This window comes from Bos taurus, chromosome 7, assembly GCF_002263795.3.
Source record: "Bos taurus isolate L1 Dominette 01449 registration number 42190680 breed Hereford chromosome 7, ARS-UCD2.0, whole genome shotgun sequence".
Taxonomy (NCBI): Eukaryota; Metazoa; Chordata; class Mammalia; order Artiodactyla; family Bovidae; genus Bos; species Bos taurus.
In genome coordinates, this window is record NC_037334.1 from 43,121,699 (window position 1) to 43,146,168 (window position 24,470).

At 55.0% G+C, this 24,470-nt stretch overlaps 2 protein-coding genes across 4 annotated transcripts in view; both read right to left on the bottom strand.

Moving 5' to 3' along the window:
- The window catches only part of SHC2 (SHC adaptor protein 2), a 33,880-nt gene extending 17,762 nt beyond the window's left edge, over positions 1–16,118 (bottom strand). The window contains exons 1-2 of one of the 2 annotated variants that reach the window (XM_024995090.2): positions 15,614–16,118; positions 1,186–1,256 (exon numbers count right to left, since the gene is read on the bottom strand). In XM_024995090.2, coding sequence (XP_024850858.1) covers positions 1,186–1,256; positions 15,614–16,078 — 536 coding nt within the window. In that variant the 5' untranslated portion in view covers positions 16,079–16,118. The remainder of the gene's footprint in view (positions 1–1,185; positions 1,257–15,613) is intronic. The other variant, XM_024995089.2, reaches the window with a different exon arrangement.
- A 2,078-nt stretch (positions 16,119–18,196) lies between these two features.
- On the bottom strand, positions 18,197–23,918 carry ODF3L2 (outer dense fiber of sperm tails 3 like 2). 2 transcript variants are annotated; one of them, XM_010807264.4, is made up of 5 exons: positions 23,830–23,918; positions 23,067–23,321; positions 22,090–22,197; positions 20,251–20,364; positions 18,197–19,233 (listed from the first exon to the last, which is right to left on the bottom strand). In XM_010807264.4, exons 2-5 carry the CDS (start codon positions 23,191–23,193, stop codon positions 18,749–18,751), a joined length of 834 nt encoding a protein of 277 aa, XP_010805566.1. In that variant the 5' UTR covers positions 23,194–23,321; positions 23,830–23,918; the 3' UTR covers positions 18,197–18,748. The 2 variants fall into 2 exon arrangements, with proteins under 2 accessions (XP_010805566.1, XP_010805567.1); XM_010807265.4 differs by having other exon boundaries at positions 23,067–23,362; positions 23,830–23,916.
- Positions 23,919–24,470: the final 552 nt, after the last annotated feature.

Genomic DNA, 24,470 nt, shown 5'->3' on the forward strand with positions numbered 1-24,470 from the left:
CACGCCATGTCCCCAGCGGGTGCCCTTGTCCTCAGCTCTCCCCTTCCTGCCCTTTCTTTCTCAGAGACCAGCGGACCCCTGAGCCACAGCCCACATGAAGGCACTGGGGTCAGATTTGGGGATGCTGGCACAAACCTTGAGCCTGGACCCCAAGTTCTGTGTGACCACAGGCTGGCCAAGAGTCCCACCTGAGGCATGAGAGGATGCCCTCTGCTCTGGGCCCCCCAAGACAGGGGCTGATACTGACCCCCCAAACCGAATGGGAGAGACTTTGTGAAACGGCTCATCCCTGGGGAGGGACTGGAACTTTTATAGAATCCTGAAGGTCAGGCAGACACACAAGTTCTTAACAATGTTGGTGCTGCAAGGGGAAACCAAGCCCTCAGCCTGACAGGTGGGAAGGTCAAATGGAGCAGTAGCTCCTCAAAATGGGTAAGGCAGTCACATCCCCAGGTGCACACCCCGGAGAACTGAAAACACAGGCGCACACAAAACCTGCATACATAGCCACAGAGCACAACTCACAAGAGCCCAAAAGGTAGAAACCACCCAAACACCCATCAGTTGAAGATGGATAAACAGCCCATGGTCCCTCTTACACATGGGACCATCATGCAGCCCTGAAAAGGAGAGAAGCCCTAACACTCCCTACCATGTGGATGGATCCTGAAAACAAGATGCTCAGTGAGAGAAGCAGACACAGAAGGACATACAATGTGTGATACCATCGATGGGAAAGATCCAGAACAGGCAAATCCACACACAGAGAGGGTGGGTTCCTGGTTGTCAGGGGTTGGGGGAGGGGGTTGGAGATGGCTGCTCATAGGGGCAGGGTTTCCTTTCAGGGTGATGGAATGTTCTGGAATTAGACCATGGTCATGGTTGCACAGGGCTTCTGGGGTGGTACCAGTGGTAAAGCAATGGCACTAGTGGCACTACCAATGCAGGAGACGCAAGAGACCTGAGTTCAATCCTTGGGTCGGGAAGATCTCTTGGAGGAGGGCATGACAACCCATTCCAGTATCCTTGCCTGAAGGATCAGGTGGACAGAGGAGCCTGGCAGGCTACAGTCCATGGGGTCTCAAAGAGTCAGACATGACTGAACGATGGAGCACATAGTACACAGCACCACCGCCTCCACTCCCGGCACTGAGTGGCGCCAGAACCTGCCCCAGCCAGCCTCACCTGGTGACCTGGGTGCGTGTGCTGAAGTCCAGGGAGCGCATGGAACGGAGCACCTCGATGCAGCCCATGTACTGAGGGGAGAGAGCACAGGTCAGCAGCAGCCCCGCAGAGCCCAGCTGGGGGCCACCATGGACCCAAGCCCCTTCCAGCGAGCACCCCCATCGGCCTCCCCTCCTGCCACCTGGAGCTGGGGGCCCACTGTGGACCAAAGACCCCCTCCAGTGAGCCCGCAGCCCTCCCCTCCTGCCACCCGAGCTATAGCCCCCACCTCCATCCTTAGGACGATGCCCAACCTGGCCGCCCCACACCTTCCTGTCTGTCATTTGCAGCCTGGCTCCTTCCCCAGCTCCAGGCTGCTGGTTGCCTCCTCAGAGCCACCCTCTTGACTGTGAGTTGTTCCTGGAAACTGGTAGATTCCTTCAACTCAGTCTCTCCTGCTCATTCTCTTTCTGCTCCACTAGAATGCCAGCCCAGGAGGACCGTGTGGGGGTAACCCTGCTCACTTCTACATCCCAGGGCCCAGAGCAGGGCCTGAGAGCAGATGGTGGGTGGAAGCCATCTGGCCCTTTGCAGGGGGAGAATGCTGACTCCTGCCTGGACCACCCTTTCCATGCAAGGGAACTCAATCTCCAAGAGATGTTGCTCAGGGGAAGCTGGGGCAGGGGTACCAGAGATGAGGGCCACCAGTGCCCCCAACATGGTGTCTGCGCTGCAGGAGGGACCTGGGCCGGCCACATGCAGTGACCGTCACGTGATCACTGTCATGGATGGGAAAATGTCCAGGACAGGCGGGCCCACAGGGACAAAGACTGGGTTCCTGGTTGTCAGGGGTTGGGGAGCGAAGGGGTAGGATTACTGATAATGGGGACGGACTTCCTTTGGGGTGATGGAATGTTCCAGAACAGATAGCGGTGGTGATTGTACAACCTTGTGAAGGTACTAAGTAGCACTGAACTGTGCTCCAAAATGACTCATGGTTAAGTTAGTTACGTGATTGTACCTCAGCTTTTAAAAAATGACTCACACACACATTTTGACCTTGAAACTCCATTTCTAGGACTTTATCTCACAGAAGCACCAGCCCCTGGGCTCCAGGTGTGGGTACAAGCTGCTGTGTGGGAGCACACAGACCACCCATCTCCCCAGGGCTCCAGTGGTCTGGTATTTACCCCCAGTCACTCTTAACTCTGCAGCCCAGTGCAGGGTGGCCAGAGGGCCCACTGATTCGCTTTGCCCTCCTGGGCTGGTCCCAGGGTGCCAGCCACCTGTCTGGTCCCGACACCTGATGCTGCTCTGAAGTCCCGCCAGCCCCAGCCTGCCCCTCCCTTCCCATGAGAGCTACAGCACTGAAGGAGTGAGTAAGGAGTTGCAGACACCCCAAAACTTGACACATTTAGGGTTGCAAGGTCCAACCCAGGAGGCCAAGGTTGGTATTTCCAATAAACAACAAATATTTTCTTAGTGTAATATGTCCTAAATAATGCATGAGATGTGCTTAGGCCATTATCCGTGCTTATGAGAACTTTACATTTAACCGGGCAGCTTGCATTTTTGCTAAACTAAATAAACCATGGTGCTGGGAATGAAAGAGCTTACAGTTGTAAAAGGAAACAAAATTTTAATATATTTATATGCAAATATCTCTACAATATGGCATTAAGCGACAGGAGCAATGTGGCTATTAGAGCTCAGTGAGTGCCTTTTGTGTGGACAAGGGGGCCAGGAAAGAGCGCACAAGTGTAAAAACAGCCACCAGCTCCTGCCCTCCCCCATCCAGGTCCTGAGCTGGCCTAGACGGAAGCAGAGGCTGGAAAGGCACCTGTCGCTTGCTCCCCCACTGCTTCTGGGGCCCCGCAACCCTGTCAGGCTGGCCTGCCTGGTGACGAGACAAGGTGGCCCCAGCTGACATGGAGCCCGTTCTGAGGGGGTGTCAGTGCAGCAGGGCCCCAGTGTGAGGGGTCTAACCACCACCCCCAACTAGTGTGCAGCCCACCCTGGCTCTGCAGCTGAAATGTGGCTGAAATCCTCCTGTGCCCCAGCCCCTCCTTGGATGAAGTGAGGACACAACTCAGCTGTGCAGGAGAGGAGATGGGCTAGGGGTCCTATCCTGGAGGACGGAGAGCAGACCACAAGGGCACAGAAAGTGAGGAGGAGGCTAAGGGAGCATCAGGCAGTGATGACATTGGTAAGTCACTTGTCACATGCAGGCCTGATCGAAGCTCACTTCACCTGAACCCCTGTGATACAGTGACAAACCACCCCCCGGAGACAGAGCCCCAAGGACATGAGGCAACCTGCTCAGTCACTACTTATAGGCTGCAAGGGCACAAAATGAGCCCACATTCTGGGCTCCAGGATCACCTGCAGTGTCACCCAGGGTGTCACCTGGTGTGTTACACAGAGTGTCACCTGCAGTGTCACCTGGAGTGTTACACAGAGTGTCACCAGCCACGCAGGCAGTGTTGTTGTTCAGTCAGTAAGTTGTGTCTGACTCTTTGCAACCCCATGGACTGCAGCACTCCAGGCTTCCTTATCCTTCACCATCTCCCAGAGTTTGCTCAAACTCATGTCCATTGAGTCGGTGATGCCATCCAACTGTCTCATCCTCTGTCATCCCCTTCTCCTCCTGCCTTCAATCTTTCCCAGCATCAGGGTCTTTTCCAGTGAGCTGGCTCTTCGCATCAGGAGGCCAAAGTATTGGAGCGTCAGCATCAGTCCTTCCAATGAATACTGAGGATTGATTTCCTTTAGGATGGATTGGTTTGATCTCCTTTCAGTCCAAAGACACAACTGGAGGCCGGGCGCGCTCAGCGCCCTGCTCGCATTGTTCGGGCGACTCCCGGAGCGTGCACAGCCCGCTCGCGACGCCGCGCAAAAAAAAAAAAAAGACACAACTGATGCTTTTGAATTATGGTGCTGGGAGGAAGTGGTGAGGCTGCAGCAGACTACACGCTTGGGGCCAGACCCCTTGGAATCCAGGGCTCCTGCCTGAAATGCCCCAATTTGTAAATGATGACAAGAAATTTTTATTCTTAGGACTTCCCTGATGGTCCAGTGGGTAAGAATCCGCCTGCCAGTGCAGAAGATGCAGGTTCCATCCCTGGTCCAGGAAGATCCCACATGACAGGGAGTAACTAAGCCAGAGGGCCACAACTGCTGAGACCGCACTCCAGAGCCCATGCTCTGCATCAAGAGAAGCCACTGCAATGAGAAGCCTGTGGACCGCAACCAGCAAGTAGCCTCCTCTCACCGCAACTAGAGAAAGCTCACGTGCAGCAACAAAGACCCAGCACAGCCATAAATATTTTTTTTTTAAGTTTAAAGAACTTTTTTTATTTTCTTCTTTATCTCTTTTTAAAGAAATCCTTATTTTTAAATAGAAGAGAGAAAAAGAAGGCAGAGGTCAAATTCAGCCTTGAGGCTGCCAGGTGGCATGACCTCTGATCCAGAATCCCACACTCGTGGGAGGCCAGCTGTGGAATATGGACAGCGACCCACAGGAGGGCTTGCCCATGCCCCCACCCCCAGAACCTGTGAGCAGAGCCTTAGTGGAACAGGATCTCTGCAGATACAGCCAGGCTCAGGACGTCAAGATGAGACAGTCCTGGATTCAGGACTGGTCCTTAACCCAGTGACCGACGTCCTTACAGGAGGATGGCAGAGGGAGGGGGGCCTGAGACACAGATGTGGGGGGATAGGGCTGGGGCCTGCGGCCCCCAGAAACTTGGAGAGAGGTTCTGCCCAGAGCTCCAGAAGGAAGCAGCCCGCCAGCACCTTGACTTTGGACCTCCAGAACCAGGAGAGAAAACATTCCTGTGGTTTTCATTGCCCAGTTTGTGGTCATTTGTTACAGTTGCCCCAGGAGGCCGACAGAGAAAGTCTGGAGGCAGACCAACCTTCCCCTCTGCAAATGTAGAAATGGAGGGAACCCAGAGCCCACCCAAGGATGTAAGGGGAGAAATCAAGTTAAACTGGGAAAACTGAGGCCCAGAGAGGGGAAGGGACCTAGGCAAGCTCACACAACAAAGCAGGGCAGACACAGTACAAGCACCCAGCTTGCCACTCTGCCCAAAAGACCCTCCATGGCTCACGGTGCCATCAGCCCCACACCATTATTACTCAGTGTCTTCCTTCTAAATAAACTTCATTTGTAAACAGAACTGAGTTTATTTCTAAAGGCCACTGTAGGAAACCACCCCAAAGTCTTTACACGGGTGAAGGGATAAGTAAAATGTCACCTCCCAGGATAGTGGAATATTACTCAGCCCTGAAAAGAAGGGAAGCCCTGACACTCGCTACCACGTGGATGGACCCTGAGAGCATAGTGCTGAGTGAGAGAAGTAGACACAGAAGGACACGCAGGATGTGATTCCACTGATGGGAAACGTCCAGAACAGGCAGATCCACAGACACAGAGAGTGGGTTCCTGGTGGTCAGGGGAAGGGGTGAGGGTGACTGTTCATGGGGCTTCCTTTGGGGTGCTGGAATGTTCTGGAACTAGATTCTAATGAGTGTTTCACAAATCTACGAGCGTACCAAGAACCTCTGAATTGTACAGCTTGAATGAGTGAGTTTTATGATACTAAAATATGTTTTTTTAAATATGCATGAGGAAACAAAAGGAGAAAGAAGAAAGAAAAGGAAATGTGCATGAGGTAAAAAGGAAACTGCATATTGTTACCATAAACCTCGGGTTTGATGCCTAGCAGTGCTTCCTAATAACCATTAAAATAAACATATAATTATCAAAATGAAAAGACCCATTCAGGATGAATTGCCCATTTTTGCTAAGCAAGTTAGTGGAAGTTCGTTGGGCTCCAGGCCATTTGCAGAGTCTCAGAGTCTCCCCGCTCCTAGAGCAGGTTGAAGGACAGAAAAACTGGACTCTGGTGAGAGGGGCTGGAGGGATGCCAGCAAGGGAGCCCCAGGACTGTGCACAGGACCACCTTGCAAACTTGAGCACATCTATGTTATTCTTCCATTTGAAGTCTGTCCCCAGGAAAGTACATCCCTGTGTGCGTGTGTGCATGCTCAGTAGGTCAGTCATGTCCAACTCTTTGTGACCCCACGGATTGTAGCCCGCCAGGCTCCTCTGTCCATGAAATTTCCCAGGGGAGAATATTGGAGTGGGTTGCCATGCCCTCCTCCAGGGGAATCTTCCCCTCCCAGAGATTAAATCCGAGTCTCCTGCATCTCCTGCATTGGCAAGTGGGTTATTTACCACTTGCGCCACCTGGGAAGCCCACAGGTATGTGTTAATTTTAACAGAAACAAATGAGGTCTTTACCAGGGAGAAACGTCCCCTTAACTTAGTGTGTTAGTCTCCGGGGGCAGCCGAGTGGAGCACCGCACCCTGGGGGGCTCAGAACAGCAAGAGGTCTGGCATCTCCCAGTCGGGGGGATCTGGTATCCAATGTCCAGGGGAGGCCCCAGGGGAGGGTCCCTCCTGCCTTCTCTAGCTTCTGGCAGCAGCTGGCCTGGTCTCACAGACATGTCTCTCTGGTCTCGTCCTCTGTGGTCACACAGCCCTTCTCTATGTGTCTGTGTCCAATTGTCCCTCCTCTTATAAGGACCCCTGTCACAGAAGGTCCTGGGCCTCTCCTGACCTAGAACGACCTCCTCTTGACCTGATTACATCTGCAAAGACCCCATTTCCCAATGAAGTCATATTCTGGGGCCCGGCGGACATGAACCTGGGGACGCCATCCTCGCCCGTACACCAAGCGATCCCGTTCCCAGCAGCTGCATCGGTGACAGAGTGCGCCTCCAAGCCCCCTGATGAAAAGGCACTAGCTGAGCTGGCCCACGAGCATCATGAGCCCCATTGAGGGCCGACACAAACTGAGGGGCAGCCTGTAACATAGCTGGGGTGTGCTCCAAAAGCTGGGGAGCCCCTGGCGTTGAGCACTGGGACACCCTGCACTCACACTCATTGTGGGTCCCCACAGAGCATCCTGTCTCATGTCTGTGAAAAGCCCTTTCCAGTCACTGCTCCAACCTAACTCCTTTTTACACAGAACTCGAAGCATTTAGGGCATTTTTGTTTGTTTACTTTTCTACTGTGGGCAAAATATCAGTTCAGTTCAGTTCAGTCACTCTGTCGTGTCTGACTCTTTGCGACCCCATGAATCGCAGCACGCCAGGCCTCCCTGTCCATCACCAACTCCCGGAGTTCACTCAGACTCACGTCCATCGACTTAGTGATGCCATCCAGCCATCTAATCCTCTGTCGTCCCCTATTCCTCCTGCCCCCAATCTTTCCCAGCATCAGGGTCTTTTCCAATGAGTCAACTCTTCACATGAGGTGGCCAAAGTACTGGAGTTTCAGCTTTAGCATCATTCCTTCCAAAGAAATCCCAGGGCTGATCTCCTTCAGAATGGACTGGTTGGATCTCCTTCAGAATAGACTGGTTGGATCTCCTTGCAGTCCAAGGGACTCTCAAGAGTCTTCTCCAACACCACAGTTCAAAAGCATCAATTCTTCGGAGCTCAGCTTTCTTCACAGTCCAACTCTCACATCCATACACGACCACAGGAAAAACCATAGCCTTGACTAGACAGACCTTTGTTGGCAAAGTAATGTCTCTGCTTTTGAATATGCTATCTAGGTTGGTCATAACTTTCCTTCCAAGGAGTAAGCGTCTTTTAATTTCATGGCTGCAGTCACCATCTGAAGTGATTTTGGAACCTAGAAAAATAAAGTCAGCCACTGTTTCCACTGTTTCCCCATCTATTTCCCATGAAGCGATGGGGCCGGATGCCATGATCTTTGTTTTCTGAATGTTGAGCTTTAAGCCAACTTTTTCACTCTCCACTTTCACTTTCATCAAGAGGCTTTTTAATTCCTCTTCACTTTCTGCCATAAGGGTGGTGTCATCTGCATATCTGAGGTTATTGATATTTCTCCTGGCAGTCTTGATTCCAGCTTGTGTTTCTTCCAGTCCAGCGTTTCTCATGATGTACTCTGCATATAAGTTAAATAAGCAGGGTGACAATATACAGCCTTGACATACTCTTTTCCCTATTTGGAACCAGTCTGTTGTTCCATGTCCAGTTCTAACTGTTGCTTCCTGACCTGCATACAGATTTCTCAAGAGGCAGGCCAGGTGGTCTGGTATTCCCATTTCTTTCAGAATTTTCCACAGTTTATTGTGATCCACACAGTCAAAGGCTTTGGCATAGTCAATAAAGCAGAAATAGATGTTTTTCTGGAACTCTCTTGCTTTTTCCATGATCCAGCGGATGTTGGCAATTTGATCTCTGGTTCCTCTGCCTTTTCTAAAACCAGCTTGAACATCAGGAAATTCACAACTCACGTATTGCTGAAGCCTGGCTTGGAGAATTTTGAGCATTACTTTGCTAGCGTGTGAGATGAGTGCAATTCTGCGGTAGTTTGAGCATTCTTTGGCATTGCCTTTCTTTGGAATTGGAATGAAAACGGACCTTTTCCAGTCCTGTGGCCACTGCTGAGTTTTCCAAATGTGCTGACATATTGAGTGCAGCACTTTCACAGCATCATCTTTCAGGATTTGAAATAGCTCAACTGGAATCCGTCACCTCCACTAGGTTTGTTCGTAATCATGCTTTCTAAGGCCCACTTGACTTCATATTCCAGGATATCTGGCTCTAGGTCAGTGATCACACCATCGTGATTATCAGGGTTGTGAAGATCTTTTTCACGAAAAAGATAATATCTTTTTATATCTTTTTAATATCTTCTAAATAATAACTTAGAGTATATTTCAGTGTATAGGGTGTGGGCTTCTCTCCCCTTGACACACAGGGCACAGAACTGCCCTCACGCAACAGCTAGAGACTGATCCCAGGCATTACTCCGGCAGCTCCAGTGCCACTGCGGGCGACGTGATCTTCCACAACAGTAGACAACCCCAGGAGAGCCTGAATACCAGAAAGTGAAGCCTTGCTGTCCCTGTGTTTCTCCTTTTTATTGTTGTTTTATTACATCATGGTGGTTTTGGGGGAAATAAATGTGCAGGTAGATGTTATATTTATATTTGATGTTCATTTCAGTGTTTTTAATCATTCAGTTGTGTCCAACTCTTCACAACCCCATGGACTGTAGCCCACCAGGCTCCTATGTCCATGGGATTTTTCAGTCCAAAATATAAGTAACATTAAATTTATCATTTTAATCATTTTTGAGTGCACAGCTTGATGGCATTAAGCACATTCACACTGTCGTGCAACCATCCCATCATCTCCAGAACTTTATCACCTTCCCAAACTGAAACTCTGACCCCATGAAACACTGACTCCCCGTCCCCTTCCCCAGTCCCTGGCCCCACCATCTGCTTCCTGTCTCTGTGGATCTGACGCCTCTAGAACTTCCTGTGAGTGGAACCAGACAGTGTGTGTCCTTCTGTGTCTGGCTTCTCTCACTGAGCATCACGTCCTCAAGTTTCATCCAGGTTGTAGCAGATGTCAGAACCTCCTTCCTTTTTAAGGCTGAGTAATATTCCACTGTGTGGATGGACCACGTGTATCTATTCATCCATCAATGAACACTTGGGTTGTTTCTATCTTTTGGCTGTTGTGAATCATGTTGTTATAACTATGGGTGTGCAAATATCTGTTTGAGTTCTTTCTCAAGTCTCATAACAGGAAAATAGTTATTTTCTATCCTAGATGTACACACACACTCAACCTTACTCATGTATCCAGCCATACATGTTTAGGCCTCCTGCTTTTTGGGGTATTTACCAACCAATAGAATTTCTAGATCATGTAATAATTCTATGCTTAACTTTTTGATATAGTGCTTTTATTTTTATTTTTTGGCTTCACTGCATGGCTTGTGGGATCTTAGTTCCCTGACCAGAGACTGAACTTGGGCTCTGAGCAGAGTCCTAACCACTGGACCACCAGGAAATTCCCTTGGTATGGTTTTAATACACACTGAATTTAATGAAACTATCTCATATGCTGACAGAAGGCTTCATTTGCTGATATTCAGGCTCTCCTGGGGTTGTCCACTGTTGTGGAAGACCATATCGCCCGCAGTGACACTGGAGCTGCCGGAGTAATGCCTGGGATCAGTCTCTAGCTGTTGCGTGAGGGCAGTTCCGTGCCCTGTGTGTCAAGGGGAGAGAAGCCCACACCCTATACGTTGATTATGAATTGCTGTCCCTCTGTTTCTCCTTTTTATTGTTGTTTTATTACATCATGGTGGTTTGGGGGGAAATAAATCTGCAGGTAGATGTTATATTTATATTTGATGTTCATTTCAGTGTGTTTAATCATTCAGTTGTGTCCAATTCTTTTCAACCGCATGGACTGTAGCCCACCAGGCTCCTCTGTCCATGGGATTTTTCAGGCAAGGATACTGGAGTGGGTTGCCATTTCCTTCTTCAGGGGATCTTCCCGAACCAGCGATCAAACCCACATCTCCTGCATTGCAGGCAGGTTCTTTTACCACTTGAGCCATCAGGGAGGACGGAGGGTTAAAAACACTGATGATAAATGAGCTGTGGCTAATCTGACAGGATTGCAAGCAGTTGGCTTAAGCTGGTGGTTCTCAAACATGAGTGGGTGTCGGAATCACCTGGAAGTCTTGTAAAACACTGATCACCAGGCCCACCCCAGAGTTTCTGACTCTGCCTGAGAATGTGCATTTATAATAATTTCTCCGATGTCTGGGCACCCCACTCTGCTCAGCATTGGTTCAAGCCAATTTGGTGGCCCATCTCCCTTGCCATGAATGGAGTTTGACACTCCGGCAGGTGAGGTATGGAGAGAATGGAAGGAATGCTTTCTCTTCTCCCAGTGGACATGGTTGGATCTGCATATGATACTTGGTGCTGTGGCTGCTCTTTTGTGACCATGAAGACAGCTAAGCCAGCAAGCTGAAGATGGCAGTGTGAAAAGACAAAAGACCTGGGTCTGCAGGGATATGGTCAAGTCATTGAATTAATCCACCCTGCTGCTGCTGCTGCTAAGTCACTTCAGTCATGTCCAACTCTGTGCGACCCCAAGACGGCAGCCCACATGGCTCCCTCATCCCTGGGATTCTCCAGGCAAGAACACTGGAGTGGGTTGCCATTTCCTCCTCCAATGCATGAAAGTGAAAAGTGAAAGTGAAGTCTCGCAGTCGTGTCCAACTCTTAGCGACCCAATGGACTGCGCCCATCAGGCTCCTCCATCCATGGGATTTTCCAGGCAAGAATACTGGAGTGGGGTGCCATTGCCTTCTCCGTAATCCACCCTGGAGCCATCCTACTCCTTGCCTGCAAGGAATCAGCTGTATTTGCAGCTAAAACACCTGAGACAAGTTAACCTCCCACATTCTCAGTACACACCCACTTACAAAAACCTGCCTTCAGGAAACACCGGGTGGCCCAGAGGCAGCCAGTCTGGGGCCCTGAGGCAGTCCTCAGTCTCTCTGGGCCCCACTGAAAACTTTCTTTGAAAAGAACTCTGGAGAGGGCATGATGACAGCACCCCGAAGAGCAGAAAGGGCTTGTTGTTGGAATTTTCGTGAACATGTAAGAGTACCACATGCCAGGCAACCACGTGACCTCAGCTTAAAATGGAGCAAAATTAAAGGTGAGTTCTTCAGCTGCACCTGCCCATTCAAGTATACGTGGCCACATGTGGCCACCAATGGGACAGCATGGAGCCAGAACATTCCACACTGTGGAGACCCTCTGGGCAGCACTGGTCGGTGCCAGTCAAACGGGCAGTTTAGGGAACATCACAGGACATAGTCTGGGGCTTTCCAGGAGAGGCGTCCTACTCACAGAAGGACCCAGCAGTCAGGAGGGGCCTCTCTTCTGCAGCGTGAGGGGGCAGAGGGTCTAATCTGGGACAGAAAAGGCGCACCAAGGCCAGACGCCTCTTGCCCAGGTGAGACAGGGGTGGGTCCTCCCTGCCTCCTCCAGCCTCTGGTGGAGCCACCCTCCTGCCTGCCCTGCCCCAGGGCTGCATGGCCGGTGCCTACCTCTCCCTCCCCCACACGTCTCCACCAGGCCTTCTCTCATGGCCACCAGTCTCTGGATCCAGGATGACCCCATCCTACCTAACAACACCTGTGAAGACCCAGTTCCCAAGTGAGGTCGGGAATGAGAACTCATGATGAGGTCACCGAGCTGGGAAATTAACCAGCCCCAGGCCCCAACCACCAGGGCCTCTGCTCCCACGAGAGGATCCACGTCCTTCTGGTTCTAAGCCACTCTGAGTTGTGCCTGTGGTAAGGCTGCTGATGGTGCCACAGCGGCCATGACCCTCACCAGGTTCCTTGACATGGCTGCGCCTCCGGGTCCTCACTTAGAAACTGAGTAGATAAACCTCAGGATGGGGGAGAATTCAACCGGGGGCTTGACTCCACACTCATGTCTAGACCAGATGCCCTGACGGCATCACTGCTCGCCGAGCCTCCGTTTTCTTGTTTTGAAACAGGGACCGTTACAGGGTTTCGTGAGGGTTCTATGATATCAGCTAGGTGAGTCAGCTGCTGTTTTAGCTTCCTCTTGCTGCTATAACAAATTAACACAAATTTAACATAAATGTATCCCCTTAGAGTCCTGAAGGTCTGGAGTCCAGCTTGGATCTCACGGGGCTAAATCCCAGTGTGGTCAAGGCTGGTCCCTCCAGAGGCTCCCCGATTTTCCAGCTTTTTTTTACGGCCCCTCCCTCCATCCTCACAGCCAGCAGAGCAGCATCTCCTGTCTCTCTGCCTCTGAGCCTCCCCGCTCCCTCTTCTAGGGACCCTTTGATGACACTGGGCCCCCTGAGAATGCAGGGTCGTCCCTATCACAGGGCTTTAACTTAATCCCTCCTGCAAAGTCCCCTCTGCCCTGTGAGGTGACATGTCCACAGGTCCTGGGACCAGGACAGGGGTGTCTCCGAGGCTGCTGGTCTGGTACTCTGCCACTCAGGTGGCAGCAAGTTCGGGCTGGAGAGTGGCTTCCGTTCTGGGTCTGGTGCTGGATTCTCACGGGGTGACAACTCTGCCTCTCTGGGCCTTGGTGTCCCCAGCTTACATAAGTGGGGACAGCACATTCTCTCTGGAGGACCCGAGTCACCCCCGTCGGCCCCTGCATGATTTGGGGCACAGCTGCTCCTGCCTTGACCTCACACTTCTCTGTGAACCAACCTGGAGAGGACTCATGGCTCTCAGAACACCTCAGGGGTGTGGGTGCAGAGACTGAGGCTTCCAGGGGAACAGAGCTGGACAGTGGGGCTGAGTCAGACCCCCTGCCCATCCCCCCTTCGGGGCAGCCACACCAGGGCTCATCTCCAACACGGACGCTGTAGCCCCCTTCTCCCCACCCCCACACTGCCCTGCTCCAGGGCATCTCTGCTCCCTCAACAGTGCCCCAGCCTCCCCTGGCTCTCTTTGCTGCCCTGCCAGCCTCACCCCAGCCCACTTCCACAGGAAAGCTCCTTTCAGCACCAACGCTGCTCTGCAACCCTGCCTAGAACCATCCAAAGCCAAGCTAGCCCGCACAGCCCCCAAATCTTACTCCTATGCTCCTCTCTCTGCACCAGCCCCACCACATGGGTCTCCGGCCAGTCCCCAAACCTGCCAGCTGAGCCCCTGCCTCGGATTCTCTTTCCCCAGTTGTTTCATGCCTAGGGCCTCTGTGGTTTTAGGGCTCAGCCTTAATGTCATCTCTGAGGGGCACCCCATCCACCAGCCCTGCTAAGAGCAGCCAGCAGTCTCTGACATCACTTGATTGTAATTTCTGCACAGCACCTGCCAATATCTGCCACTTTCCTGTTTGTCTGTCTCTTGTTTATTTACCATCAGTCTCTCCCTCTAGAAAGCTGAGCCCGTTAAGAGCAGGGATCAGATGGGCCGCATTTCCTAGCATGCCATCAGCACCTGGCAGGCTCTGGCACGCATTATTAATAAATGTCTGCAGCATCGATGGCAACGTCCAGACCACTGGAACAGTCCAAAAGCCTGCACCCCAACAACATGAGCATCTGAATTCTGAGCACTTCTAATCCCCACAGCCATGGCCCCCGAGGGCATGTAGTGCGAAGCCCAAGGCATTGCCGGGGAAACATCTCGCTACAAAATTAGTGTTGAATCCAGCGAAGCTGAGATTCAGCAAAAGAAGGGGCCATGACCAAGTCAGAAGACTCCAAGAGCGAAGAGCAGGTCCAGAATGTGAGGCAGCCTAAGACCCGCTGGCCCGTCCAAAGCTCTTCCTTTCTAACCCACTCCCAGGGAAGCTGCGGGCCTGCCTGGACCACACCTGGACATGCAGAAAGTCAAGGCCACTGCGAGCCGCCACCAACTGGGGACTTAAAACAACAGAAATGTAAGCCTGGCCCCACAGTTCTGGAGGCTGGAAGCCAGGGATCGAGGTGTGGTGGGGGCCCTGCTCCCTGAGGTAAGGGTACTTCCAGCCTCTTCCAGAGTCTGGCAGTGGTACGCGGCCACCGTGGATGTCCCTTGATTTGTGGACGCATCACTCCATTTCTCCCTTTGTTGTCACGGGGCCCCTCCCTGAGCGTTTGTGTCCGAATCTCCCTTTTCTTAGGAGGATACCAGAGATCGCATTAGAGCCGCGGTAATCCAGTGTGACGTCATCTTAACTCGATTATATCGACAAAGACTCCATTTCCACATAAAACCATATTCTCAGGCTCAGAAGGTCAGCAATCTGAGGAATACTAGTCAACCTAGTATGGGGTGGGTGGAGGGAGACTGTAAAAGAAGCGAAGACAAACCACCACACGCAAAGACACAGAACTCCAGGATCCTGGTCCCCACCCCAGACTGAAACGCTGTGAATATACATTGGATTCTGATGTGACAATGAACTGTGGGTGGGCGGAGTGGCCGATAGCCTGGGGCGTGAGGAAGCATTTCACGGCGAGGCATCCCACGGGCCGCTCACCGCTTCCTGATGGTTCATCAGAACTACCCACAGAGTCAGAGGTTCATATAAAACCAGAACAAATAAAGACCTGCTTCTCTGCAGCGCCTTCCGAGGCCCCGCGATCTCTCACTTGGAATCAGGGACCTAGCAGGGCTCGGCCCTTCTGCACCCCACGTTGCCCACGGTCTCCGACCCTCCTGTCTAGAGGGAGTTTTCAGTGGGGATCTGGGTAGCCGGCCGCCCCCACCCGCGTCTTCGGGCCCCAGTCTCACCCAAGAAATGGGGGGCTACGCCTAACCTGCGCATGCGTGCCCCCCTCCCACCAGCCGCCCTCTCCCCGCCCCTCCCCACGTGACTCCGTGGGAACCTGGACCCCAGCGCCTCCTGGGTGGGGGTGGCCAGCAGAGCACGGCTTGGCAGTTGGGGTCTAGGGTGATGGGGAGAGGAGAGATGGACAGACACCTGGCTTCCCGGGTCCAGAGTGTCCAAGAGAGAGAAGTGGGGGGTGGGAACCCCCATGTCCAGACGGAGGCTCGGGGGAGGACGCGGTCCCAGGGTCCCGCCGACGGACTCACCCTAACGACGTAGGAGACCCCGGGCCCCAGAACCCTGGAGTCCGGGTGTAGCCAACCGTGCGCTGGCTTGTGGATGAAGCTGCCTTTGCGGATCCACTCGTCAGCGGGGGCATCCGGGGGCCCGGTCGCCCCCCGCGCGCCCCGCGGTCCCCGCACCCCGGAGGCCCGGCAGCGGCTGAGCGCAGGCAGCGGGCAGGGCGCGGCGCAGCGCGGCTCGCAGGAGCCCAGGACCGCGGCCGCCAGCGCCGGGACGCCGGCCGGGCTGGCCGGCTCGGGCTCAGGGTCGGCGGCCCCCGCGCCCCCCGCCGCCCGCGCCGCCGCGGGGCCGCGGCTCAGGAAACCAGCGGGGGCCGCGAACTTCCACTGCGGCATGCGAGGCAGCAGCGCGCAGAAGGTGGTGGGCGCCTCCGGTTCCGGGGGTGCGGGGGGCGCGGGGGGCGCGCGCCCGCCCGGACCCTGCGTCATGGCCGCGGCCGCCGGACCGAGCCCGACCGGGCGCTGCGCCTGGTGCGGAGGAGGCCCTCCAGCTCCCGCGCGCTCGCTCCCCGCCCCCGGCCCGGTGATGTCATCCGTCCGGCCCAGCGCGCAGCCGCGGGGGGCTGCGCCCCTGGGACCACCGGCCCTCGGCGCCCCGGTGCCCGGCGGGGAGACGAGAAACTGAGGCCCGCCGAGGACACGGGGCTGATTCGGGGTCTGCAAACAGGGAGGGAGCGAGGTTTCGAACCCAGCACCCGGGCGGTGACCCCTTACTTAGCACTCCACACGTCCCCCAAGTTCCTAGAAGGACGGAGGTGGGAGAAACAGAAATCTCCTTTCTTCCCTTTTCGAAAGGAGGAAACTGAGGTCTGGAGAGGAATGAAGCTCAGTCAAGGCAGGAGAGCGCCCCAGACCCCCAGGTCGTCTCCCTCCCTTCCCACCGCTCCTGACGGAGGAGGTACTTGAAAATCAGGCCCTGCTAGATTTTCTAACTGGGAACCTGAGATCAGCGAGGGGCAGGGGTGTGCTCTGGGGCACACAGCGCACACTTGGAACCAGTCCGGCTGCCTGCGTCCGAGCGAGCCGAGTCCCCGCTACGCGGCCTCGCCCTGGGCCTCAGTTTCCCCGGCTATAAGCCGGGGGAGTGGACCAGAGGGTCACGGACTCCTCCTGCTGCGTTTCTGGGGAGCCGCTTCCAGCGTCCACCCAACAGAATCCCAGGAACCAGCCTCCCGGACGGGGGCTGGCCGGTTCCCCCCAGCCTCTCCAGCCCCGCCCCGGGCAGGGCCGGCTGCCGGGAAACAAAGGGAGGAGGCCGGAGCCGGGCCGGTGGGGATGGAAGCAAAGGAGTGGCGAGGCCGCGCGAGACCGGATCGATAAATTAGAGTGGTGAGATCACCGCTCGGCCGCCACCCGCGGGCCGGGGGAGGCGGCTGGGATGCGGGCTGGAGGCGCGCGCGCGGCCGTGATTGGCCGGCGGGCGGGGCGGGGGCGGGGATGCGGCGGGAGGCCTGAGCCTCCAGCCCCGAGAGCTATTGTGCTCCTGCGGCCCGGGAGGGGCGTGGCCCCGGGTCAGTGAGGGGGTCGGAGGACGTTTGTCGTGGTCTGCAGCTCTCACCTGGGCTCTGTGCTGTGTCTCTGTTGCGGGCTACAGATTTGTGGACTATGTGAGAGTTGGATTGTGTGTATATTCTGTGCGGATGTGAGTGTGTGTGTGTGTCTGTGTGTGTGAGAGAGGAGGGAGTCTGGGTCCCCGCCCAGGTGTGTGTTGTGGGGTCCTGGTATGTTTACCATTGTGTGTGTAGGGGTCCAAGTGTGTACACAGGTGTGTGTGTCAGGAGTCCTGGGTCCTGATGTGTACAGAGGTGTGTGTGTCGGGGGTCCTGATGTGTACACAGGTGTGTGTAGAGGTGGTCCTGGCACGTGTCCACCTAGTCTGGTGAAGGGTGTGTGTTGAGGTTTGGCACCCAGGCTGGGGAAGAGGGGCCAAGTAGGAGAGAGCTGACTCCCAACTCCAAGGCCTAGGCTCTTCCTGCTGCGCTGCCATGGGGGTCATCTCCTCCAGGAAGTCAAAGTGCAGTCTGTCCCTCCCAAGATCCTGGGTTAGGGTCTTTCTGGGCTGTAGTTAATAAGGTGTCATGGTCCCAAGGGCTTGGTTACATGCTTCATCCACGTTATTTCTTTTCTGTCCGTGGAAAAGAGTGGCAGGAACAGAGCCCATGGGGCAGGATTCATATCCAGGCCTCGGAAGGACACCAGCATCCATTATGCCCTCTGACAAATGTCCGTAAACGTGACTTGCCTCTGGAGTTGCTGCAAAACAACCTTATCAATGCCTGGAACACGGTAGGTGCCTACTGTGGCAAATGTTCAACTTCATCAAGTTCCTATACATCCTTCAAAGCCCAGGTTTGGTGTCCCTTCTTTCAAGAAGCCTACCAGTCTGGCTCCCTCCACTCAAAGCCCCTGCCCCACAGCTTGTCTCCTTCAGTCCTAGACCCCTTCTTCAGTCCCATCCAGGTGCCCAGGGGGCTGCAGAGTTAGGGGTTGGCATCTGAAAGCAGTGTTCAGGTTTCTTTCCTGTGGCGTGAACAGATGGAACCATGATGCTGACAGCTGCCGATGCCCCAGAATTTTATTGGCAGGCAGCTAGAGGGTGGAGCAGGTAGAGAGGGCGGCAAGGCTGCCTCCAGCAGGATCTGGGCCCAAACAACCCTTCCATGAGTAGCAGGGATGAGCCCAAGTGAGGCAGAAACCCAAGCCATGATGGGGACCCAGGCTCTCGAGGGCGGACACTGAGTTCTAGGACACAGGAAGCCGTGTCTCTGGCCAGCGGCTGAGGAAGGCCAGAGTGTCCCTTTTTCCACCTGGCCTGGCCCAGCCTGGTGTTACCTGGACAGAAGAAACTGGGACGCTGGAAGGAGACTCACCCTGTGGGGACCACGGGATCTCAGCCCCCGGGACTGGAGAAAGCAGTGGCCTAGAAGGACCTTGGACCTTTCAGAAGACAGGAAGGAAGGAGGTGCCTTCCCCTCACCCTGGCTTCTCCTAGGCTCCCCCCTCCAACCACCTGCCTACCCCCCCCACTTCACAGCACAGGAGACTGAGGCTCAACCCAGGAGTGGGCCAGACGTCCTGTCACCTCCTGTCATGAGGGCATCAGGGTGCAGTGTCTGCAGCCATGGTGGTAGCCCGCTTGGAGTGGCGGATACCCATGGTGAATGCTGGGGCCCTGGCCTTGGTCACAGTGACCTGCTCAGGGCTGTGGCTGCCAGGACCGGGTGTCTCATCTGGGGGCCGTGGGGCTCGGGGCCGCCCCAGCATGGTGAAGGCCGGCCGGCGCTGACGGTAGGCATTGGGGTCCGGGCTGTCATACTGGCCAGGGCCAGGTATCTCCGCGGGGTCCTGCAGGGGGCGGGCGGGGGGTGTGCGGCCAGCCACGGTGTAGCTGGGGCTGCTGGGCTTGGTAAAGACCTGCGAGCCCCAGAGGGAGGGCAGGGTGTAGGTGTTGGGGGCAGGGGCTGAGGTGTTCAGGGGCCGTGGGCGGAGGCGGGAGCCCAGGGTGAAAGCTGGAGGCGTCCGCTGGCGCATGGGGGCCACCTTCTCTGGGCTGTAAGCCCCAGGGCCGGGCGTCACCTCCAGACCTGTAAGAATGGGCAGTGGACAGAGTCCTCACCTCCTCTAAGACCTGGCGTGGCTCCCCTGCCATATGCATCGTGGAGTTCACAGCAGCCTGGCTGCCCTCTTTCTCTTTCAAGCCTCCAGCCTTTGTCCAAGTTCAGCCCTCTGCTGGGCATACCTCCTGTTTCCCATTCCAACCTCCCAGGAGCTGCTTCTCCATCTCAAGACAGCCCCAAAATCCCCTTCTCCCCATGTCTTCTCCACATGCTCCTACAGAGAGCCCTCACAGCCCTTCCAGGTTCCCCCTGATGTGGGTCTCTCCACCTCTCCAGACATGGCCACACTGAGGTGAGAAGTCCCCACCTGGATCTAACCACCCTGGGCTGGGGTCTTACAAAAAGTGAGAATGAGTCAAATCTACTTCAATGCTCAGCAGTTGGCTTAGTGCATGTTTGAGTGGATGGGTCAACAGAAGGATGAGTAGTGAGTGGAGAGGTGATGAGTGAATGAGCAGATGATGGATTCAGGGAGTTGTAGAGTAATCAATAGACAGACTGTGGATGGATGGGTGAGTGGGTGGACAGATGGATGGATGGATGGGTGGATGGATGGATGGGTAGATGGAAGGATGGTTGGATGGGTGAGTGGGTACATGGATGGATGGGTAAGTGAGTGGGTGGGTGGGTGGGTGGATGGAAGGGTGGATGAAAGTGTGGATGAATGGATGGACAGATGGATGGGTGAGTGGATGGATGGGTGGGTGAGTGGATGGATGGGTGGGTGAGTAGATGGATGGATGGCTGAGTAGACATGTGCCCACATGTGTACTGGGTCACATTAGCCTGGCCCACTTTACCCGTTCAGGTTCTCTTAGGGTCCCTGACCCCTCCTCTAAGTCCACTGGATTTTGTCATTCCAAAGACACTGAGGATCTAAGAAATTGGTGGGGGTAGGGCAGAAAGGGAGGGAGGTGCAAGATTGACTGAGACCCTGAAGGGGCAGGGTCCTGTGGGCGGGATCAGCTCAAATTAGATACTCACCGGGAGACTTGCCCCGGCCCTGCATGGAGTAGGCAGGGGTGCAGCTGCGGCCAAAGCGGGTGACTTTCGAGTCCAGGAAGTAGACTGGCCCAGGGCTGGTCTCCTGCGGAGATGCTGCGGGGGAGAGTCCAGGGTCTCGAGGGCAGCTCCTGTGACCTCGCCCCCAGTCGATGCCCTCATTAACCCTGAGGCCCCTGCCACGTCCTGAAGGACAACCTATGGAGGAGTGACTGCCCAGACCTGGGGCATGGGATCATGTTGACCATCTATGTGCTTGAAATCAGAGCCCCACCCCCAACCTCCAACCTGTCAGCGGCTTGAGGGACCCGCTATGAGACACTTAGAATTGTGTGTAGAGTTAAAGTAACCCGGCCCTGAGTAAGCATCAGTCAGAGGAGAGCCCTGCAGAGCTGGGGTATGCTAGCATGAGACCAGCCTGGGGAGCAGGGCTTGAGTCGGGTCTCTGACAGCTGGTCCTGAGGAAGCTCTTGGCCCAACCGGCCAGTCTCCTCCTCACACCAGCAGGATGCAAAGATAGAAGGGGAGATGATCCTCGGGATAGGGTGAATTGGTGCCTGCACTTAATACTCGTGACCCTTACTGTGATGGCCACTGCCACTGTTTATAAGCCCACTCTGGTATCAATGCATGTGAATCTAAGAGTAGTAGGTGTGACACGGATTCATGGGTTTAAGTACCGTGTGTACATGTGCATATGTGACATGGTGCGTACACATGAAGCATGGTCTTGACAAATAGGCACAGCCCCGTTCATGTCATTTCCCACCTCAAGGCCATTGCCTGTGCTGCAAGATCTGCCTGGAGTCCCCTTCTTCTCAAGGGGGGCCGAATTCCTATTCATCCTACAAAGCCCAGCTCCCATGCCCCCACCTCTAAGAGTCTGCTCTGGGCACTCAGCAGAGTCTACACTAACCATCAGTAACCCAACTCCCCATTCTGTCTGTCCCTCTGTCCCAGGATGGGCTCCTATGACTGGGAAGAGAGCCTGGAAGTCCAGGTTGCTCTGGGCCACAGACCCAGTTCTCAGTCCTTCCTAGTCACAGATGCAGTGCTAACTCCCTTATGTGCCTCTGGCACCCCTCACAGGCTCCTGGGTTTGAGGTGGATGCTGATTCTGAAGGCTGGGAAGAGGTTGTGAGCCCCACCCCTCCAAAGGAGCCTCTGTCCACACGAATCAAGTCCCCACAGAGTAAAAACCCTTCCAGCCCCCAGCCCAGCCCACTCAGGACCCCAAGTGCTCTAGAACGCGGGGTGAAGTCACCTGCAGGCATCGCTGTGAAGGCGCAGGCAGCAGTGGCACTGTCCACAGCCTGTGGCCTCGCCAGCCTTTCCTGTCCAAACATGAAAGGTCACCTCCCACCTCCCTGTGTCCTGTGGGACAGCATGGCCCGGGAGCCCCCATCCCACTGATGGAGGCCTGGAGGTCACCCCCACGCTCAGGGCCCTTCTTTACTGATAGAGGCCAGGCGCTGTGGTAGCCACTTTGAAACCACCTAATTTTCACTCCATGAACCTCTCCATGCTTCTGAGGTGTATTTGGTCTTGAGTACAACTTGGTAAAGACTGTGCCCTCATTGTTCACAGCATGGGAAACTGAGACACAGCTTTTCCGAGTCAAGGAGAACACCGCCCACTACTCCCCTTCCATAAGGAAATGGACCAGAGAGGCACAGCAGCTTCTCTGAGGTCACACAGTAGGGGTGACACCATGCACCCTCCCAGCTTCCTTCCTGATCAGTGAGCGCCTGGATCTAAGGGGGTAGGAAGTGCTCCAGTGGGAGATTGGAGGTCCACCCCTCCCACCCCCACCGGCCTTACCCTCAATGGGCCTCCGGAAGAGTGAGTAGGCAGGACCGGCTACCCTGGTGCAGTCGTGGTTGATGTAGCCAACAGTGGAAGGCAGGGCATACAAGCCTGGCCCAGAGCCTGTGACCAGAATCCTTGGGTCACGGCCTTGGGTTGCTCACCCTGATTGATGGAGGGGGAACCCAGGGACCAGCCCCAGAGCCCCCACCCTCCTTCTAGCAAACCTCCATGACAGGGGTAGGGGAGGAGGGGCTGCCTTCCCCTGCCGGGGGGAGTGGGGAATGACAGAAGCTTTGTGAGTCATAGGAGGGAGGGGCTGCAGGGCCAGGGCACCTTGGAAATTCTGACCCCAGACTCAGAGACACAATGTCACCAGTGGAGAAACTGACCCCAGACTCAGAGACACATGGCCACCTGTAGGGAAACTGACCCCAGACATGGAGACACACTGTCACAGCTGCAGTGTTTGGTGGCCTCCACAAGAATGTCAGTCCCACAGTCTGACTCCAGCTGCCTTGTTAGGGATGGAGAACTGTGGCTTGAACAGGCCCTAAGATCCCAGAGTCCACGGCAGAGTCAGGAGACTCAGCTGCCCACAGATCTCTTCGTTTCCTGCCCCTGCACAGGCTCCCAGCCTCTTTGCTGCCTTTTCTCCAAGGTCGCTATCAGCAGTGAACACACTGCAAAGGCTTCTCGGCTGTCATTGCTAACGTCCATCCCCATCTCAGGACCTTTGCTGCTCTGTTGCCCACTGTATAGTCAGCACCAGGAAAGGTGTCTGACTTTACGATACTGGACTCGGGCCCACAAGAATGCCAGGTTCACACCCATCCTGCAGGAAGGAAAATTGAGTTCCTGGGAAATTCAGGGGCTTGCCGGAAGCTCCTGCCTCCAGCTGGGCTCCCACACGTTCCAAACCCCATCTGGGTGGGGGGGATGAGAGCAGGGAAGTGTCCCACCTCCACAGGGCCCCTCGCCCACCTACCTACCGTGCTCCAAGGTGGCCACCCCGCAGGTCCTCCTCAGGCTGGTCTCTGGGATCTGACAGTCAGTGGCCCGCCGGCCCAGAGGCGCTGGGGTCAGCCGTGGAGCTGGGTCGCAGGTGAGAGTCCCCATGGTGGGTGGATGCCCCTGGCTCCTGGTGTCTGCTCCTTGGCCGTGCAGCTCTGGGCCACAGGTGCCGGCACTGTCCCTGATGCTGGCAGCTCCTGTGGGGTTGGCAGAGCCCTGGCCAACCACACCATCTGGAACGGCACAGACGGCCCCTTGTCCCGCGGCAGGGAGTCTGGGGCCCTGGCCTGATCAGGCTGGCCGGCGGTCGCTGGCCTGGAAGTGGGGCCAGGATCGAGTGTCGGCCAGGCGGCCGGACAGTCCAGGAAAGAGTCCAATGTCAGCAGAGCCAGTCCCCCGGGAGCCAGCCGAGCTAGGCAGCCCAGGCCAGAGCAGGCTCCCGGGAGCTGGAGCCACAAACAGGACACCCACAGCCTGGTGGCAGGAGGGATGGGCGAGGTCATGGGCAGCATGGCCCTGTTACTACAGCTGAGGAGGCCGAGGCATGGTCCAAGATTGCCACTCTGAGCCAAGAAGCATTCCTTCCTCCCCTCCTTCCCTCATCTAGGAAGTTCTCACTGAACACCAACTCTGTACTAGTTTCTGCTTGGGCTGGGGGACACGACAGGAAGAGACAGACCGGAGCTGATGTCAGGAGGCAAGAGGAAATAAGCAGTAAATGTATAAAGGAGCACTTCATACCTTAAAAGGTGTTACATGTTCTGCGAACAGAGAGCAGGGCAGGACAAGTCACTGCGGTGAGACGATGAGAAGGCAGCATTTCAGGATAGGAGGGGGCCGAGCTGAGTCCAGGACAGGAGTCACGTGGGCCAAGGGGTGGCTGCGGTTGTCCAGGAAGCCCCCTCCTCCCAGAAGCCAGCGACACAGAGCGTCTCTGTCCCTGACACAGGAAGGCTCCCCCGACCCCAACCCATGTCGGGATCTGAGACCGGGCTCAGGTAAGCGTAGCCAAGCAGAATTCACATTCCTTGTCTTCAGAGCATCCTTGTTTGCTGCTGTGTGGTCACGCCCTTTTGCAGTGCAACATGTTAACAGGTGTTCTGAGTGACCATTTGCATATCATACAATTCATTCCACAATGTAATTTTTAGGCATTCTATAATTTTCAAACCTTTTTAATCAAAATGTTATAGTCTGTGTCAAAGGTCATAAAACAAGTCTTAAATGCTATGTTAGAAAAGATCTTGGGACTTCCTGGTGGTCCAGTGGCTAAGCCTCCCCACTCCTAATGCAGGGGGCCCCGGTTTGACCCCTGGTCGGGAAACTAGGTTCCACGTGCTGCAACTAAAACCTGGCACAGACAAGTAAATAAATAAAAATAT

What these genes read in the sequence shown, in the direction of transcription:
- ODF3L2 (XM_010807264.4), bottom strand. Translation starts at nt 23,193, where the DNA reads ATGGGGACTCTCACCTGCGACCCAGCTCCACGGCTGACCCCAGCGCCT. An exon ending in CTTCCGGAGGCCCATTGAGG is followed by an intron (nt 20,365 to 22,089) that starts GTAAGGCCGGTG and finishes TCTCCCCCGCAG; the next exon opens with CATCTCCGCAGGAGACCAGC. An exon ending in GGGCCGGGGCAAGTCTCCCG is followed by an intron (nt 19,234 to 20,250) that starts GTGAGTATCTAA and finishes CCATTCTTACAG; the next exon opens with GTCTGGAGGTGACGCCCGGC.